The 20,941-nt window shown below is 31.9% G+C and overlaps 1 protein-coding gene across 1 annotated transcript; it reads right to left on the bottom strand.

Moving 5' to 3' along the window:
* Positions 1 to 7,708: 7,708 nt before the first annotated feature.
* On the bottom strand, positions 7,709 to 9,064 carry LOC107961241 (ethylene-responsive transcription factor ERF021). The gene has a single exon (XM_016897430.2). It carries the CDS (start codon positions 8,789 to 8,791, stop codon positions 8,306 to 8,308), a length of 486 nt encoding a protein of 161 aa, XP_016752919.1. The 5' UTR covers positions 8,792 to 9,064; the 3' UTR covers positions 7,709 to 8,305.
* Positions 9,065 to 20,941: the final 11,877 nt, after the last annotated feature.

Here is a 20,941-nt window from a genome sequence, read left to right as displayed (position 1 = left end):
TTAGATGGCCATTGATTTGCATCTATATCTTTAGCCACACTTAAAGTATAAGCAACTAGATTAGCCTCGGCATACTTCTTTGGAGGTTTAATTTCTCTTCTAGTTCCGTTTTTGGCGATAGAGTATTGTGATGAAGAAGCAACTCTATTCTCAATTTTTGTTCTGGCTTGAAGAGTTGACTCTGTATTAATCTGATGCTGCACTTGCTTTTGATTTTCTTTATTGTCTTTAAGAGATAAGTTAATTAGCATAGTAGTTTCATCAAAAACAACATCTTTGCTAATCACAACTTTTCTATTTTCAGGACACCATAACTTATACCCTTTTACACCAGCTTTATAACCAAGAAAAATGCATTTAATGGATCTCGGTTCCAATTTTCCATTATCAACATGAGCATACGTAGGACACCCAAAAATCTTTAAATCAGAATAATTAGCAGGATTACCAGACCATACCTCTTGTGGAGTCTTTTTCTCAATGGCAACGGGTGGAGATCGATTGATCAAAAAACATGCAGTAGAGGCTGCTTCTGCCCAAAATGACTTTGGTAAGTTGGCAGTTGACAACATACATCGAATTTTCTCCATAATCGTTTTGTTCATTCGTTCTACAACGCCATTTTGCTGTGGAGTATGGCGAACTGTCAAGTGTCTCACAATCCATTCTGACTTGCACAATCTATTAAACTCATCAGAACAGAACTCTAAGCCATTATCTGTGTGGAGGTATTTTATCTGTTTTCCCATCTATTTTTCAATCATAATTTTCCAAGACTTAAATGCGAAAAACACATCGCTTTTCTGCTTCAGAAAGAATGCCCAAACTTTTCTGGAAAAATCATCAATAAAGGTTAGCATATAATTAGCTATAACTCTCAAAGGCACTCTGGATGGCCCCCACAGATTAGAATGAATGTACTCCAACGTTCCTTTCGTGTTATAGATTCCTCTGGTGAATCGAACTCTCTTTTGTTTCCCAAAAACACAGTGCTCAAAAAAATTCAGTTTGCAAATTTCTTACCCATCAAGAAGTCCTCTTTTGCTCAATTCTGCCATGCCATTCTTACTCATATGCCCTACGCGCATATGCCAAAGTTTAGTAATATCATCATCTGACAAGGAAGAGGAAGCGACAGCTGCATCACCAGTAACAGTAGAACCCTGCAAAACATATACCTTGGCAATCTTTCTCTGCCCTTTCATCACAACAAGGGACCCTTTGGAAATCTTTAAAACCCCACTTTCAGCTGTGTATCTGTACCCTTTTGAATTAAGAGTACTCAACGAAATTAAATTTCTTTTCAATTCTGGAACATGTCGTACATCACAAAGTGTTCTGACAACTCCATCAAACATCTTAACTTTAATTGTTCCAACACTTACGATTTTACACGAAGCATTATTTCCCATCAAAATAACACCTTCAGACACTGTTTCGTAACTTGTAAACTAATCCTGATTGGGACTCATGTGGAAGGTGCAGCCTGAATCAAGTATCCACTTTTCGTTTACTTTAGAATTATTGACAGAAGCGACTAGAAGTTCACCATTGCTGTAGTCTTTTACAACATCAGCTTCATTGGAATTTTCTGGTTGTTTTCCCTTTTGATTCGCAGCCCCCCTTTTAATCTTATTCTATAGCTTATAGCACTCAGATTTAATGTGCCCTTTCTTTTTGCAAAAGTTGCAAGTTTTACCTCTGTTTGAAGACTTTGATCTACCCTTAGATTTACCGCCAGGATTCCGTTCCTGTGTCCTTCCACGATTATCATCAGCATTCCGATCTTATCTCCCACGAACAATAAGACCCTCTCCCTGAGAGTCGGGTTTAAGCACAAGATGCTTCATCTTATCATACGAGGTCAAAGAATCATAAACCTCATCAACTGTAAGAGACTCGTGGCTATATAAAATTATGTCTCTAAAGGTTGAGTAAGACGGGAGAAACGAACAAAGTAGAATCAACCCTAGATCTTCCTTATCATACTGAACCTCCATGGCCTCTAAGTTTGAGAGAATTTCTTTAAACACTGTTAAGTGTTCGTGTACGGACGCACCTTCCTCCAAACAATGAGCATAAAGACGCTGCTTCATATGCAACTTGCTTGTTAGAGTTTTGGACATGCATATTTGTTCTAGCCTCTTCCATAATACAGCGGCGGTATTCTCTTTCATCACATCCTGCAAAATTTCGTGGGACAAATGCAGATGTAATTGTGTTAACGCCTTTCGATCGTTACGCTTCTTCTCTTCATCTGTTAAAGTCGAAGGTATCTTATCTATCCCTAGCAGGACATCCTCTAGGTCCATCTGCGCAAGAACTGCTTGCATCTTAAACTACCACAACGCAAATCTAGTGTTGCGATCCAATAGCAGAATTTCATACTTCAAAGACGCCATTACCGTGATCGAGCTGAACAACCCGGAAGCTTTGATACCAATTTGTGAAAAAAATAAAATAAAATAAAATAAAATAAAAAACACAGATTTTTACGTGGAAACCCTTTCTGGAAAAAACCACGGGCAGAAGAGAAGAAAATTCACTATGTTGAATTCGGATACTTTTAATACAAGAGGAATAGACTATGTCTATTTCTAGGCTTATAAAGCCATATTCTAGTAAGACTGAAACACCTTATTCTAATCAATATCAAATAGATATAATTTAATAAGGTTTACAAAACCTTATTCTAAAATAAAATAAAAGAAGTGTAATTCTATATGAATTCTTCTTTTATTTTATTTTACCACTGTATTTTACTTAAATAAGTATTCGAGTCACTTAATTCTGACATATGTAAAGGTATTTTTATTACTAGTTGTGATAATGCAAGCATTTAGAGATAGAATGAACTAATTGATATAACTTCGATATTGTAAAAATATTTAGTTTTGAGGTATTTGAATCTTTTACAAAAACTCTCTTTATGGTTTTACTTTAATTTTAATTTTAATTTTCAAAAGTTATACTATTTTCTTTTGTAAAATTTTAACATTTTTTTTAAATTGTATTGCATAAAGTTTCGATAATTTGAAGATATAATATTTTTTAATTTAGAAATTAGTTTATACGAAAATCACAATTTAAGAATTCTAATAACTTAAATAAATAGAGTTGAATAAATATTAAATTTCACTTTATATTCATCTTAAATTACGTATCTCAAAATTTAAAGCAAAATATATATTAATGGGGGTGGGATTTAAAAATGGCTTTACACATTTCGTGAGATAAGAAGCGACACAAGGAGGTAAGTAGAGGCATTGTCCCTCACTTGATTTGGTAAAATTCCTTATTTGATCCTTCAAAATTGTAACATTGGTAGTTAATTAAGTATAAAATTGCACTTAACTTTTTTTAAAATTTATAATTCAATTTTAATTTTTTTAATATAAAAATTTTAACTTCACTACAAAATTTAACTTTATCATTAAATAAATATAAAAAAATTGAATAAATAAATTACATATGTCGACCAAGTACAACATCAATGCATGTTTTGATCATCTTATTCCCAATGAAACAAACACATCAGGTTTTAGAAAAATGGGTTTCAAAGTATATTCAAAGTCAATGCATGCAAACCAGAGATTCCAAGAAATCTTTAAAACAAACACATGTAAAAATTTACATATATATTCTGTTTTATGATTTAGGTGTTGTAATTGATTGGAACAAACCACCAAACAAATCATTCGAGATAGTCAAATAGATAACTAAAACAGCTGGATCCTTCAAAACCAACACACTTTTGGTTTGTCTTCCATTAACATTGTGTCACTTGTTTTGACCTCCAAACCGATTTTTATTTGACATTTTTTGATTTTTGGAACTGACACCGCCCATTCTCAACCCATGCATGCCATACCCCCAAGTACAGGTTTCGCCTCCTCCGCCACCATTCGCTTGATTGCCTGCTGGCTTATCAGATTCACAATTTGTTACATAACCGTACAACTTGTATACTTTTAAGGACCTCGTAGATTGAAATGTAAGCAACGCTCATGCGTGATGAGAATTGGGTTATGGGAAATTTTTGTACTTTTGTTTTTTATTCATATCCCTTTATATTTAAAACTTCTTTTTCCTCCTCAGTAGATTAATATTCGATGAAATGGAGTTTTTATACTTCTAAATTTATTATTGTTTATTGTTGTAACAATTAAATTACAATAAAGATATAACGATATAATGATAATGATTCACATTGTAAAGGATATGGAGAATTGTTATAACGAGAATAATTCACACTATAAATAGTGTGAAAAATTGCTAGAAATTATAGTTTGAGAAAATTGACGTTCAATTTTTATCAAAAGTATAGTCAATGTGAGTTGCCATTGTTCCTCTCTTCATGCTCTAGTGTTAAGGAAGGGTATTTATAAAGGAAGGCTAGTTCGCTTAAGCCCTAGTCATTGAGTTTTCTACCCATAAATGTAAAGGTAGAGTGAAGAATGTTAATTGGCAATATTGTTGGAATCGATTGGAAGGAATTAAATGATGCATTTGTTAGGTTAATATGTGATAGATTAATGGATATTGAGAGGAACTCTTTCTAATATGTTTGTTGTTGTGTTAAGGGTCTATAATGATAGCTTTGTGCAAGGTTTGTCAGGCCATTTCACTAATGTATGAAATCCTGATTTTGTTGAGATTTATGCTCTTAGGGAAGCTTTACTCTAGCTTCCCAAGCAGAGCTTGGATGCTTTGATTGTTGACTTGGAGTACTTGCTTGTGGTTAATGCTTTAGAAAGAAGGATTATTGACATGTCTAAGTTTGGGTTACTAGTTCAAAATTATTTTTATCTTCGGTCATTTTTTATTGATTTATCCTTTTTTTTTATGAAGAGGGATACTAAAAAGGTTGCTCGTCACTTAGTGTTGATGGCCTAATCTTTATGCACCCTATAATAAGTTTGAGTCTACTTTAGATGTTTTTACACCTATTTTTGGTGCAAATGTTTTTGCTTGTTCTAATAAGGATGGATTAATAGGATCTGGTTTATGAGATAAATCTATTAGCTTGAAATTCACTTGTTTCTTCTCTTGTGTTTCTTTGATATTCTAAAATTTTTATCGAATTAAAATAATTAATTTTGGTAATTGAAGGGCGTCTTGACATTTATACAATTACTGTGGATGCTATTTATGAATCGCAAGTTATATTCTATAATCTTCACATTCTTTAAATATTATTTTAGCAGAATGGAAGAGTTATATGCTCATATCGTACTATAGTGCCGAAAGTTTGATACATTTTTACAAACTATACTTCAACACATTCGGTATGTTGTATGCATATTATTCTTTGCAATATTTTTATTTACTTAAAAACTATACCATTAAATTACCAATATAAATAGTATATTTCATTTTTCGAACAGAAAATAGAGGTATAATAAGTTGATAAATTAAACGTAATCATGACACAATGCTTTAATGCCTTAGCGGCATTTTTCTTTTTTCCAAACGTGCTAATTGAAGCCATAAATTTTTTTTTTAAAAAAAAAGGCTGAATTGAATCAGACACTGCTAAAATTCTTCAACATCATTTTCAGTGACTTGAGGTTGTTTAAGCTTTAAAAACACCGGCATATAAAGAAAAAGGCCAGAGTCGACCACGCCAGCCCTAGAGAAATAAAGCATTGGGCGACATCATTTTAGTACCTGGCAGCAACTTAGCTAGTCAAATTTGGCGTCTTAGTCCCATATAATAGGATTAGACGTGGACCTTCTCTTATTTATTAATCATTGACTGTATCAGGTTGAAGACATTTAGTATTTGTATATGCATATAATGCAAAGGCAGTGTATGTTTTCTATTACCTTTCCTCCCAACCTTCTTGCATAAACAATCAACAAAATTGACCTATCATTTGGATTATTTGTCCCATGCAAACTTTTAAATCCAATTTTTCTGTTAATTATTTTTAGTAGTAAAAGAGAAGCAATTTTGAATAACAAAATAGAAACGAAGACGTAGCAACTTAGAGTTGGGGGTCAGCTTAGCCTCATAGAGTGTTGGGCTAATTTTGAGATACTCTAATGTTTTTGTGTGCTGCATGGATGGCCATTGTTTCTGGACCTTCATATCTTCCCTTTAATTAATACTTAATTTTTTTGAGTTTAGATTATTTTAAATTTTAATCTTTTCAATGTTGGATTAACGGGTTGAAGTTGGATGGAACTTATGTTAAGGCGGGATTATAATTGGTAGATCTACTTCTCCATTTAATTTTTCGTTTTTTCAGTCTTTAAATTTATATTTTTTATTATTATAAAATTATTTTAAAATAAATAAAAAAGTTAATGTTTTTTAACTTTGCTGATATGACATACACGTGGATGACATGTCAATATTTAATTAATTTTTTAAATTTAATTTTAATTTTATATTAATTAAATTAATGACATGCATATGGTTATCAATATATGTAATCAAAAGTTAAAAATTTATTTTTCATCTATCTATTTTGACGTCATTTGAAAAGAAAGGTAAACTAAAAGAGGTAAAAAAATAAAATTGAGGGATAAAATAATTTTTTTATAAATTTAAAATACCGAAAAATTCATTATGCTAAAAAAATTTAGTACAAACTCTCGTAGAAAGAGGATTGAAAATAAAGGAAAAAAATAGCAACATAGAAAATTTAAAATTTCTTTTTATTCATACGATTGGTAAAAAGATAAAAAAAAGTTGTACGGAAAATATATTTTCCTTTTACTAAAGAAAAAAATTAAGATAAATTTAGTATTGTATCATTATAAACAGTTTCTTTTATATATTAGATGAGTAAATGAGATTTTTTTTAAAAATGATTTTTTGTTTTTTACAAAATTTATTTCTTTTCTTAACTTTTTGGTAAAATAAAAAAATTATTTTTTTCTCTAAAAAATTAATATTTTAATTTAAGTTCTTTTTAACATAATTTTTTTAACTTCATCCTTCAAAGTTTTATAATTTTAATCTTGATTCTCAATATAAATTTTCTTACTTGGCTCGCGTACGGAGGTTACACCAACCATGACGGAAAAGATGAGCTGTGGTGGCTCTAATGCGGCTTAAGACACCAGGTATTACTGCGACTTTGCCTTCTAAGCCGACCCAAAACAATGATAAAAGCAGAGTAGATGGAACATAGGTGTGGCCTGTGCGGCGCAATGTCTTCAAGTATGAAATAGTTTTATAAGGACAATGTAAATATCATCATCTTCTTCTTTTTTTTTTTAGGAAAAGGGAAATTTTGATTTAAAGTTAATTTAATAATACAGTGTGATATTAGCCGATTGAGTTTTAGTTTGATTGATATGGATATTATTGCTAATGTATGAATATGTCGGTTTGAGTGTGCTAAAACACATTATTATCTTATTTATGAGTTAAGGAGAAGCTATGGATAATTTTAGATATTATATCAAAAAGAGTAGATATAATCAGAATCAGAGACCAATTCGAAATTATGTGTTTAGATATGTTACTCTACTTACAATATTTAAAAATACATTTCTAACATGTGCATTGCATTAGAATATGATTGGTGAATTTTTATTATTCCACTATGATCTTCTCACATTAATTTTAGATATAATTATTAATATGTATTGAGTTACATGGCATTTTCTCCTTCAATGTCAACATCAAAATTAAAATACAAGAGTGGAAAAATGTATCTACTTTAGTAAAGCAAGATAGTAAACCTTAAAAGACACAATCATACAATTAATAAGAAAGTTTAATTGTACATGTACTTAAATGACAAATACAATCCAGTCACATTATATATAAAAATTAGAAAACAAAGCCTACCACAGCAAATAAAAAAGTAGCTATATGTCAGACGGTGGCTCTTTCACAAATCTCAGCCACAACAAGTAACATTGTTTAAGGCTTAATGGGACCCTCCAAAATCTCCCACCATTTGAACTTCTCTCATTGAATTACACATGGCCTTCTCTCAACAAATGCACATACTATCTCGGAAAGCCTCTTGTCAACTCGATTCTCCACTTTCTATTCAATTTTTGATTCACCAATAGCATCAAATTAGCACCCTTTTCTTAATAGAAAATAAAACCCATTTTGTAAAATATCTTAATAAATTACGTTTTTTTTTTAATTTTCGAAAACAATACTTTATAAAAGTTCAAATATCATAGTTAATGACTATGTAAGACAATCATGGTATGGAGTTATGTTATTAGGGTAAAACAATGGTTGGTATTAATTACCTAAATAGTAAACAAACATTACCTAAGGATCCCAAAGGGAATCGCTTTGCATATCATCCCACTGATCATTCTCCTAATTTTCATTGGGCAACACCATATCATCCATCATCAATGCCTCCGACATTTGCATCCACATCTTGGGAGAGTCGAGAGGGGACTCATTGATGGCCTGAATCTGACTCTGCGTCAGCCTGACTGTCACAGGCCCCACGCCGGCACTGGAGCTGCCCACGTCGGGCTGTGTCGCATTAGACCTCACCATCAAAGCTGCCTCGTGAGCTGCCATTCGGATATCATCAGCATTGGAACTTGCCGGCTTCGGGAGACAGTTGACCATTTCAGGGAAGTTAAGACGTGCCTCCCGTCCCCTGAAGTGTAACGCAGCAACGTCGTAAGCTGCGGCTGCCATTTCAGGTGTCTCGAAGCTCCCTAACCAGATTCTTGTTTTTTTTCCAGGCTCACGAATTTCAGACACCCATTTCCCCCATTTCCGCTTGCGAACGCCCCTATAGCTCGAAGATAAGCCGGCCCGAGTATCGCCGCTACTCTTTCCTTCCATATACGTTGTGGTGTTTTTCTTTTCTTCTTCTTGGTATCGTTTGAGAAAATGGATTGGTTTGATGAATGTGATTGTGTGTAATCCAGTTAGTATTTATACAAAATGCTGGGATTACTATTACCAAGTAAGCTTCCAAGCAGCTGCGCAAGTGATAAAAAAGATATGAAAATTTGCATGTTAAGAATGTAGCAAACTGAAAAATGGAATTTAAAAAGATGTTTAGTTGATGGGGGAAGGGAGCCAATGAAAGGGTGACAAGGTTGTGGAGTTGATTATAAACCTAGGAGAATAACAGAGACTTTATTTACTGTAGAAGACGCGGTTTGAAGAGCCATGGTGGCGAAGGGTCTTTGGACCCACTCAGCCATACAAAGATAATATCGAGTTTGGTTGAATGAAATGAATCTTCTGTGCTTTCATCACTCTACATATTATATTATATGTTTCCTTCCTACGTATGCTTTGGTTTGCTTTTCCTCTGCCTTGGCCTCTCATTCAGGCAGAAACCAAATCCCAAGGCTAACTAGTTAGACTTTCAGTTTTCGGTTAACCAATTCCATCATCTTTAATTTAATGTTATGATGAAGTTTTTATTCAATTTTTTACTGAGCTTAGTGTGAAAACATTCATTATGTCTTAACTAAAATATCTTGGCGACTGCAACATCATCTGTTCTCTCGTCTTATATGAAAGAAGATTGTAATTAATTAATAAGAAACCGACGTAATCTTTGTTGGTCTGATGACAGAATTAGGAAAGCTTAGGGATAAAATTTGTTGGTCCATGAGATGCCATCTTACCTATTTGAGATTTTTGTCGCTGTTTTTGTTTTCTCCGGAGCTCTTGGATTATAAATATGTCAACAGCGGGAGGTAATAATCTTGAAATAAGAAGAAAAAGAAATCCAACAAAATCTTTTTACATATTTGAATCATGAGCAGTTTGCTAGGTTATTATTGTAATAATTAGGGGATGTGAATTCTAATGCACTTAATCATGGTTTTCTTTCAATTTAAAAGTTAAAGAGAGCTTATGAGTAGAAATAAATATTTTATAAAAAAATATAGTAATTATTTTTTAAATATGCTTGATATGCCAAGAATAGAAGGGAGTAGTAATTAAATCTCTTGTTAACCTATAAAAAATCAGGATTCATTGATATTCCTTCCACAATTTGTAATTTATAGAAAAAAAAACTTTTTTCATGAGATAAAAATTATTTGATAGAAAGTTTCAATAAAAAAGTTTTGAATATGATAAGTAGATAAGAGTTATTAACCAACATGTTCAATTTATTTTATTATTTGATTTTCTTTTTCTTGATAGAGGTTATCAACAAGGACGAGGTAGTGGGGGAAGAGAGTGCCAGTTCACCTAGGTTAGGCGGAGAGTTTGTGAAGAGGAGGTGAGCCAAGTGTGGAAGAGGGAGAGAGTAGAGAAGGATTGTGCTGGTGAAAGGAGGAGAGGATCCTCGTACCATTGTGCGTCCCTGCTTATATAGTAAGTCGTCTCTTGTCTTGTAGTGCCACGTAACCGATAGTATGGTGGCCTGTATGATTGTGCAGGCTGGCTAGGTGTTAGTACCATTACAGATTAGTCGTCGTTTGGTGAACTACGTATTGCTGCTAGTATTATAGGTTGTCCTACTCTGGCACTTCTGTTCTTGTGGCTATGTAAACGGTTACGCCTAGGTGGTCCTAGCAAGGGGTTCTCCATAGATTGTTCTTGAACTAGTCCAATGAAGTGTCCCTAAGAAGCCTACGAGGGTAGATCATGGACCATTTGACAACCTACGACGTGTCCCCTCTTGCTAGGGGTATAACGCTTTTAAAACTATATTATCATTTAAATATCATATTATTATTTAGTGCACTGTTAAACAGGAATTAGAAGTTAAATGATAGCTAGTATCCTTTAAATTATATTTAAGAATCTAAAAAATAAATAAATATACAACATAATCGTCTTAACCGTGCTTGTAAATTTTTTTTCCTTTCTACTAATAATAGCTATTTTACTCATGATCTACTCTTTCTCTTTTTTTAAATCATTCTTATTATCACGCATAATCTCTTTTCCAAACCCTTAATTAAAAAGGATAATAAACACTTAAACATGCTCGGATTTATATGTCTAGATATACCTTATTGCAAATGGTAAATTTTAATAACCACACAATGTCCAAAACTGGTAACAAAATATTTTTGGTAACATTTTTTTCCTTTTTGGTAAATTTGATAATATTTCTTTTAAACATGTTTAAATGATATTGAACTTTCATTTTATTTTATACTTGGGATTTAAATAATTAATTTTAAAAAATTAATTATACTAATTAAAATATCTTTTACAAATTTGTCAATTAAATTATTATTTTATATTTTAGTATTTTATGAAAATAAATTTGGAACTAAATTAAGATAAATTAGAAAAATATGAGATAATTTGAGATTAAAAATATGACATAATAAAATTAAAACACGACACCCATTCAAGGTGCAGATCAATCACTTCATGATATAATTTAAAAAATATTAAATTAAGTAATAAAATATATCTATCTATATACAATTGCTATGATAAATCATATAAATAATTCTTCAAAAATACCAAATTATGTCAAAAAATTAAATATAGAGATAAAATCTCAAATTTGAGCATAATATAGGGACTAAAACTAAAATTTGACGATTGTTATATAATCTAAAAAATTAAAGGGATCAAAATTGAAATTGGACCATCATGTTATAATGTAGGGCGAGAGAGAGAGAAAAAAAAGCAAAACATGTGTCCCTCGAGGTATTAAATTATGTTAAAAATTAAATATAAAGATTAAATCTCAAATTTAGGCGTACAATAAAGACCAAAATTGAGATTTAGCAATTATTATATAAATTAAAAAAGGTGAAAGGATCATAATTAAAATTGAACCATTATTTTATAATTAAAAAAGCAAGACACCTGTCTTGTAGGAAAGCCCTTCCTTTTATATTTAGTTTTTAGATATAGATTAAAATTTTCAGCATATTCTTAGGACTAAAACTGAAATCATACCATTGTGTTAAAATCAGAGAAATAGTTTTGACACTACTATAGATTAAACTGGTCGTTTGACATTTAAAAGTTGGATGTTAATATATAGAGATAATATAATTTTTAGCTCCTGAATTTGATAATTAGATTCATTTTAGTATTTATATTTTTTTGTCTATTTTAGTCATTAAACTTGGAAATTAGATCTATTTTGGTCCTCAAATTTGGATTCTATCAAGATTTGATGATTTGACTAGTGTTACTGATTAGATCGGATTGGACGAACTGAGAATTGATCGATATAACAGTTCGAACAACAGGTTTGTATTAATTGACTCAAAGTCTTTACTTTTAATTTTTTATATTTCTATGAATTTTTAATAATTTATTTAATTATTGTTGGTCTGACTGTCAAAGCGATCAAACTTGTTGAATCAAGAATCAATGGTATGACCTATTCAACCATCGGTCTAGTTATTAAATTATTGAATGTGACACTCTAAGATTGTACCATACCATCACTTGAAATTATATATATATATATATTAATTTTCAAGTGACGATTTGATATAATCTTAGTGTACCAAATCATCATACTTTTATAATTTTTAAGTTTAACGATCAAAACGGACCTAATTGTCAAGTTCAAGTATTGAAATAAATGAAAAAATACAAATACCAAAGTGAACCTAATTGTCAAATTTAGGACCAAAAATTATATTATCCCTAAAACAAAAAATCAAACCTATAAGCGTATTATCTAAAACAAAATTATATTATCACACTCAATTTATTGACAACATAGATACCAAAATTCTAGCATGCACTTACTAATATTTGTTTCTTTTAAGTTTTCATATAAAATAAAATTTTAAGCTGGTTATTTTGGTAAAATAAGTAGTAAATATATTTTTGAGTAAAATATAATAAAGGTCTAACGCAAATATTTTTAACATAATATCAAAATTTTCTGTATTTTGGTATACTAAAATTTTTAATGGATATTAAGATATCTAATGAGATGTTCTTAAAAATTTTAGTATGGAGTTAAAAACCTTTAAAAAATTTTGTATATAATAAATTTAAATGATATGTAATAAAATTTTGTATATAATACGTAATAATATTATTTGTTGGATATTTGAATTTAATAAATAAAAAAAATTTAAAAACAAAATATATCATGGGTTTGAGTTATTCAAATCCTAATAATATAATAGATCAAAATAAAATACTTAAAGAACCCCATGTAATGATCTGATAGTCAAGGGTATTCACTGCTCCAGGTGTGGCCTGAGTTTAAGTTGTGCTACTCTAGTTTTAAAGTTGCTCCATACCCAATGCGAGAATTGAACTCTCAACCGTTGGTTAAGGTAGGAGAGACTCTTGCCATCTCATCTAACGCCCGTGATTTTGTATTTGAATATTTTAATATTTATTACTCTTTTAAATTTTTTTCTTATTCATTATACATTTTAGTGTTGTTTAATAAATTGAGAAAATAAGTGTTGAAAAATTAAGGCTATGTTTGATAAACTAAAAAAATTAGTACTTAATTTAAGTTATAAAATATGTTTGGTATTTTATTGAAAATTAAGTACTAAATGTAATTAGATTGTATAAATGATAATGTAATCTTAAAACAAATTAATTGTATTTATTATCTATCAAGTGATAAGTAGGTCCCTATCTACTTATCATTTTCTGTAAGTGTAGCAAAAAATTCTATCTAGTAGTTTTCAACTTTTCATTTTGGGTTAACAAATGTATTTATAAAATTAAATTGCTAGAAATATGAAGTATTGAATTTAAGTTATAAAATTTGTATGATATATTAATTAAAATTAGTATAGAGTATACTTAGATTACTTAATAAATATAAATTTTAAAGTATGAAATTTTTTAATTTTCATTTTTATCCTAAAATTAAAAAAAAACATTTCACATTGTTTAAACAAAGTTAAATTTTAAGGCGAATTCTAAAATAAAATAAAATAAATTGAAAATATTATTAATTAAGTGATAAGTACCTCCTTATTTACTTATAATTTTCATACTATTTTATAGAAAAAAAATTCTAAATATCGATTTTTCTTATAGATTACTAAACATATTTAAAGAATTAAATTATTGAAAAAATGAACTTTCAGTTTAGTATTTCACATTTTCAACAATTTAATATTTCATATTTTTTTGCAAATGTTGGTATTTCAGAATTAGAGGTGTTCATGGGTCGGGTTATCCGGCCCGCCCCAAAGGCCCGCCCCAAATGTGGAAGGGTTTGGGCAAAAATATAGGCCCAAAAAATGGGTTTAAATAAAAAAAAAAGACCCGTTTAAAAAATGGACCGGGCCTCGGGTAAGATATTTTTAGCCCAGGCCCAGCCCGACTCGAATTTACTAAATGACAAAAAAAATCTGCATTTTTATTTTTTATTTTTGAATGTTATTTTCTTGTTGTTTTCTCCCTATTTTGCTACCATTTTACTATTATATTGCTACTATTTATTGTTATTATTTGGATATTGTATAAAACTTATTTTATTATTAATAATCTTATTATTTTAAAGGTATTTGTTAATTATTATTATTATTTTAGAGGCATTTGCTTGTTAAGTTGCATTTATCTTAGTGTTATTTAAGTCTATATAATTTTTAAAATTTATTTTCAATTTGTTGGGAAATATTTATTTTAATGTTTTTAGTATTTTTGATGTATTATATATATTTAAAAATAATATGAAAAATTAATACGGGCGGGTCGGGCCGAACCGAGATTTTAGTATTTTTATCTAGGTCAGGCTTGGGCAAAATTTTAGGCCCACTTTTGGGGCCCGGTAAATGAACATGATTTTTTGGTTGAACCCGACCCGAACCTAGCCCGGCCTGGCTCATAAACACCTCTATCCAGATTCACTATTCCTCAATTTTCAATTATTAACGAAATTTTATAATATATATATACGAGGGTTAAAGTGAAAATTGGATTTTGTTATAATACTCTATTTTTTATATTTATCAATATATTTAGAAAATATAAGTAAATTTAATATTTCATTAAGTTTTATTATTCAACTTTGAATTTTATTAAAAATTTCCACTAAACTTTATTTTTTTATTAATATTGGTTTGAAAAAAATTCTTTCAAATATTTTATTTTAAAGTAAACTACATTATTAGTCATTAAATTATGGATAAATTTTTGCTTTGGTTATTTAATTAAAAAAATTACAACTTGGTCACTAAAGTTTTTAATTTTATTTTTTGGTCAATCAGTTGTTAAATGATACTTTTTTAATTGGTATAATAATAATTTTAGTCCTCAATTTCTATAGTTTCTGTCAGTTTGACCCTAATTATGTATAAAATGATAAAAGAACTTAAAATTATTTTAAAATGGAAAATTATTTTTCTTTTTTTATAATGAAAAAGCTATGTCAAGAAACAGAAGGGGTAAAAAACAACGAATCAATAATTTTTTTTAATATTTTTGTTTTCTTTCTATAGTTTTTTAAAGAATGAGTATCAGGTATTTTTATACAAGATAATATAAAGAGAAAATTTGGAGAGTCTAAATACAAGTTTCTTTCATTTCTCTTGCTTTATCTATTTTTCAAATTGTTATCTGTTTTTATTTCTATAATTTTCTAAATTTTTAAAAAATAATTTTAGTTTTTATCATTTTATATATAATTAGAGTCAAATTGATAGAAAATTAAAATTGAGGACTAAAATTTTTATTATACCAACAAAAAAAGTGTCACTTAACAATCGGGTGACAGATTTTTTTTTCAAAAACTTTAGTGACTAAAATTGTAACTCTTTTTAGTTAAGTGACCGAAACGAAAACTTGCCCTAATTTAATTGAGCTTTTCAATACTCAACATGTGATTTTTTTTTTAATTTTCATGTACAGATTTTGAAAGAGTTTCGAATTTGATTGGCTTATCCTCAACATCCAAGGCTCAAGTCTCAGCTTCATCTTTGATTTTGTAATGTTTCTTGCAGTTTACTCTAAATGTGAGTATGTACCTAGGCAACTAGGTGAATTATGGTGTCTTTAGAAGATAAATTTGGGTACCTTGATAATCAAGGCATTATTTAGCATGTTATGGTACTATTTGGACAGTTTTTCATAATTGAATTGGATTTAAGAAAGGATTCTATGTGACATATGCCTGTATTCTGTAACATCCCGAAAATAGGGCCTAGTCGGAATAGTGGTTTCGGGACCACAAATCTGATATCAAAATATTTATTTTATGATTATTACGAGGCTTAGAATATGAGAATATGCATGTGTTAAAGTTTCATGAAAGAATTCTTTGAGTAAGTGCCCAATTGGAAAATTATGGACTAAATTGAATAAATTGTGAAACTTGGATTCTAGAAGAAATTTGCATGAAATTGCTTTAGATTATAAAATAGAAGGTCTTGGGGAGAAAATTCCCCAATTTCTAAATTTTTGGACAAAAATGGGATTGCATAGTTGAAATTTTAAAGAAAGGGCATAAGGGCATTTTGGTCATTTGGTATTTTAATGAAATAAAATGGGAAAAGAAAGGAAAAAATCAAGGAAAAAATCAGCCATTTTCTTCTCCATGGCTGTCGAAAATTGAAGGGACACCATAGCTAGGGTTTTTAAGCTTTCCAAGCTCAATAGTAAGTGCTCCCAGACCCCGTTTTTCATGCTCTTTGTAGTTTTGAAATCCCGATAGCTTGCTCTCTCCATTTCTACCCATATTTCATGTTAGGGTTCATGTTTAAAAATTTACCCATGCATGATTTTCTTGTATTTTGATGGATTATGGAGGAATATGAAAGATGAATGTGTATTAAACATCTTTTCCTAGTTGATTTTCATGAAAAACTCTTATGGGGACTATTTTGCAAAAGATGTAAATGTGTGGTAGAAATGAGAAAATAATGGGAAAATGTGGGCTACCATAAGAAAGAAAAGTGTTTGGCTAGGCTTGGGTAAGATAAAAAGTGCATGTGTTTTATTATACGAGCCTAGGGACTAAATCGTAAAAATGTCAAAGGTTAGGGGCAAAATGGTCATTTAGATCGGGGGTAGATATTAAACTAGAAATGCATAATGTAGTGAATTAATGATATAATTTTGTTGTTATAGACCCCGAGGAACAAATTTTGGAGGTCGATCGTGGTAAACGCAAGGTTCCGAAATAACCGAAACATAACTCTGAAAAGAATACCAGGTAAGTTCGGATAACTTAAAGTAAACCTCTAATATGCATAATTGAATGATTTGTGAATACATGATGATTACATTTATTATTAGCATGAAATATCATAAAAATGTACATTTGATGGTAACATGTGAAAAATGTCTCGGTTGAGGTTAAAAAAGGAATTCGATGGATAAACCATGATTTACATGTGACTTGAGATCTTGTATGTGTTACAGTAAGGATTTAGCCCGGACGGGTAATCCGTGATCTCAAGTATGAAAAGGATCTAGCCTGGACGGGTGTTCCTTGAATGATCAAGCCTCTTGAAGAATATGTGTGCATTATGGATTTAGCCCAGATGGGTAATCCGATTAGGGTCTAAATTTAACCTGGACTGGTAATTCAGATCCGAGCTCATTAAGGGTGTTTGTCGCTATAAGGGATTTAGCTTGGACTGGTAATCCTGACATCATCTTATGAGTTCATGCTATGGGGGATTTAGTCTGGACTGGTAATCCTGCCATTAGATGTGAGGTTCGCGGGAGTGCATATTTGTGAAATGATCATTCGTAAGAATTGACGGATAATGAGTATTCCATCGAGATTTCCTAGAAACTCAACGGGATTAATATGATGTATGTCAATAAGATGATGAATGATGAGCTCATCTACATAAATTAATGATTCTTTGTTATGTAACTAACTCATTGATTGAGTGCATGTGATAGGGAATCGTTTCATAATTGATGATTTCATGATTTAAATGTGAATGTATGCTAATTACTCGGTAAGTTTACTTTCCTTTTATTCAAGCTTACTAAGCATGTAAATGCTTACCCCTCTCTTTTTCCCTGTCTCACAGAGCTGGAGGACTCGAAAGGATTGAAAGACGATTGGAGAGTCAACACACTTTCAACTAGACAAGCTTTGGTATAAAGACTTTGTTCATTTTGTTAAATGGCATGTATAGTATTTTTGAGTAATTTTGCTATATGTGTCATTTGATTTTCCAAATGAAGGCATGTAAAAATATGTTTATCTCTTTGTATATGGCCACAAAAATTGGCTTAATTGAAGTAGGCTATGACCTGCGAATTTATGCATGGTTTTATTTACAAGTGATGGGTCGTTACCAATTGGCAATGAGTCACATGAACAAGCCAATTTCGGATGAATTAAAGTGACATGGGAACCCATAAACACTAAATGGGAAATAACCTATCATGTATGAAACCAATGATATGAGGTTTCCATACATCTAGTTTAATCAAGATTATTTACAAGTGTATAATTGTGTTTTACTTTGAATTTGGTAACCACTAAGCATAAGTAGTAGAAAGAGGTGACTAAAGGCTTGGAAAATAGCCTATTAGAGTCCACATGGTTAGATACACGGGCGTGTGTCTAGGCCGTATGTGACACACGGTTCCCTCCCATGGGCGTGTGCCATGGCCGTGTATCCCCTGCACTTAAAATTTTATCACAAAGTTGTACACCGGTATGCCACACGGGCGTACGCCACGGCCTTGTTAAAATGACAGTGTCGTCCATGGGCAGACAGCACGGGCGTGTGCCATGGCCGTGTTGATAAGTCAGTGTCGCCCACGGCTAAAGGGTATGGGCGTGCCCCAAGTCACACGGGCGTTTGAGTCCACACGGCTCACCTACATGGGCGTGTAACACTTTATGATAAGGAAAAAATTCCTAAGGAGCCCAAGGTTTATCAAACGTACCCGAATTTGTCTCGCACTGCTTCTAGGTATGTTATAGGCCTCGAAGGCCTATATAAGGGACAAGTATTCATGGATGAAAAGCTTAAAATTTGAGTAAAACTTGGTGACCCAATTTGGTACGTTTCAAAATGAAAAGTCCCAGTAATGCCTCGAACTCTATCCCAGGGTCGGGTACGGGTGAGGATATTATATTTATTGGTATCAGAGCTACAGTTTAGTTGGTTCTAAGACTACCTTAGATGATGTTAAAGTTCGCTATACATGTCATTATTTGAATGTTGATAGTGTGACGTCTCTTAATTGTTTAAATTGTTTTAAATATAGTAAATGTCTTCCAATCAAGCACAAGATGAGTTCGAGAGAGCCGAGGGCCATGCTCTAGCTTTCGTACAACGAACTGTATCTAGTAGTAGTAGAAGGCTGATGTCAGAAGGCCGAGAAGAGGCCAGAGCTGCCTTCTTCGATATGATTGATGAATGGTTTGGAGATTATTTGAGAAATCGCCCCAATATATGCAGACCTCCCCTGCCCTCTAACCAACCTGATAAGGATGTGCCACGAGGTATGGCATAGGTAAAAATCAATAAAGCCCCGGTAGATAAGCTTAGAAAGTATAGGGCTAAGGAATTCAGAGCTAAAGTAGATGATGACGCTAAAAGAGCCAAGTTCTGGCTCGAAAATACTACACGTGTGCTAGATGATTTGTCATGTTCACCAGAAGAACGTTTAAAGTGTGTTGTGTCCCTTTTGAAGAACACTGTATACAATTGGTGGAAGACCGTATCCTCAGTAGTGCCGAAGGAAAATATTACTTGGGATTTCTTCCAAGCAGAGTTTAGAAAGAAATATATTAGCTAATGGTTTTTGGACTCGAAGCGAAAGGAGTTCTTGGAACTCAAACAAGGGAACAAGACTGTATCAGAATACCAGAGAGAGTTCGTACGACTAAGTCAGCACGCAACTGAATGGGTCCAAACTGAATCTGAAATGTGTAAACGCTTCGAGGAAGATCTCAAATGAGGATATCAAGTTATTGATTGGGATCTTGAAAATACGGTAGTTTGCCGTACTGGTCGATCGAGCCAAAAAGGTCGGGGAACTTAATAATAAAAGAAAATAAGGTAAGAGAAAGGCTCGAGTTGCAAGCAAGAGGTCTAGCGGTAAAACACTCTTGTTCTCCACGAAGAAATCCAGGAGTCTGCATGAACGCTCCACTTCGTCAGTGAGATATTCGGGTAGATCGAGAACCTCTAAACGACAAAGTCAAAAATCTTCCTCCCCGATGGTAACTAGTGTAAAGAGTGTAGGTGATCAAAAACTGAAGTGTAAGAGCTGCAACAAATTTCATTTCGGAGAGTGCTGAATGAAGAGTGACGCATGATTTAGGTGTGGTTCTTTCGATCACTTTCTCAGAAACTGCCCGGAACGAGTTGAAAAAGAAGTGGAAATAGCCTTGAAGTCAAGTGCTCCTATTCCGCGAGGTAGACCTCCGAGATACCATAGGAGTGCTAGTGGCAGTCGAGTCGTAATGAAAGATGCCGCAAAATCAAAGGTTCGAGCCCCGGTAAGAACGTATGTGATACGTGCTCGAGAGGAAGCCGCTGCTCCTGATGTTATTACGGGTACTTTCTCTCTTTTTAATATAAGTGTTGTTGCTTTAATTGACTCGGGGTCAACGCATTCATATATTTGCATGAGATTGTTGTCTAGTATGAACATATCAGTTGAACCTACAGAATTCATCATTAGAGTGTTGAACCCACTAGGCAGATCCGTTCTAGTTGATAAAGTCTATAAGAATTGTCCTTTGACGATTCAAAGCCATTGTTTTCTAGCTAACCTTATGTTGTTACCATTTGATGAATTTGATGTAATACTGGTTATGGATTGGTTAGCCCTTCATGATATATCTATGAATTGTGGTAGTAAGTATATTAAGTTAAAATGCCCGGATGGTAAGATTCTACGGGTCGAATCAAGAGAATTGGATTCGTCGTCGATTGTAATCACGGCAATGGTTGCCCAGAGATATATAAGGACAGGATATGAAGCTTACCCTGCATTTTTACTGAACACTAAGAAAACAGAGTTGAAGATTGAGTCCGTGCCGATAGTATGTGAGTACCTAGATGTGTTTCCGTAGGAATTACCCGGATTACCTCTTGAAAGGGAGATAGAGTTCGGTATTGAATT

The sequence above is a fragment of the Gossypium hirsutum genome, chromosome A05 (assembly GCF_007990345.1).
Source record: "Gossypium hirsutum isolate 1008001.06 chromosome A05, Gossypium_hirsutum_v2.1, whole genome shotgun sequence".
Lineage (NCBI taxonomy): Eukaryota > Viridiplantae > Streptophyta > Magnoliopsida > Malvales > Malvaceae > Gossypium > Gossypium hirsutum.
The sequence above is the reverse complement of the archived record's forward strand: the minus strand, read 5'-3'. Positions and strand labels throughout refer to the sequence as shown.

Coding starts and splice junctions, on each gene's coding strand:
- LOC107961241 (XM_016897430.2), bottom strand. CDS start 8,791: ATGGAAGGAAAGAGTAGCGGCGATACTCGGGCCGGCTTATCTTCGAGC.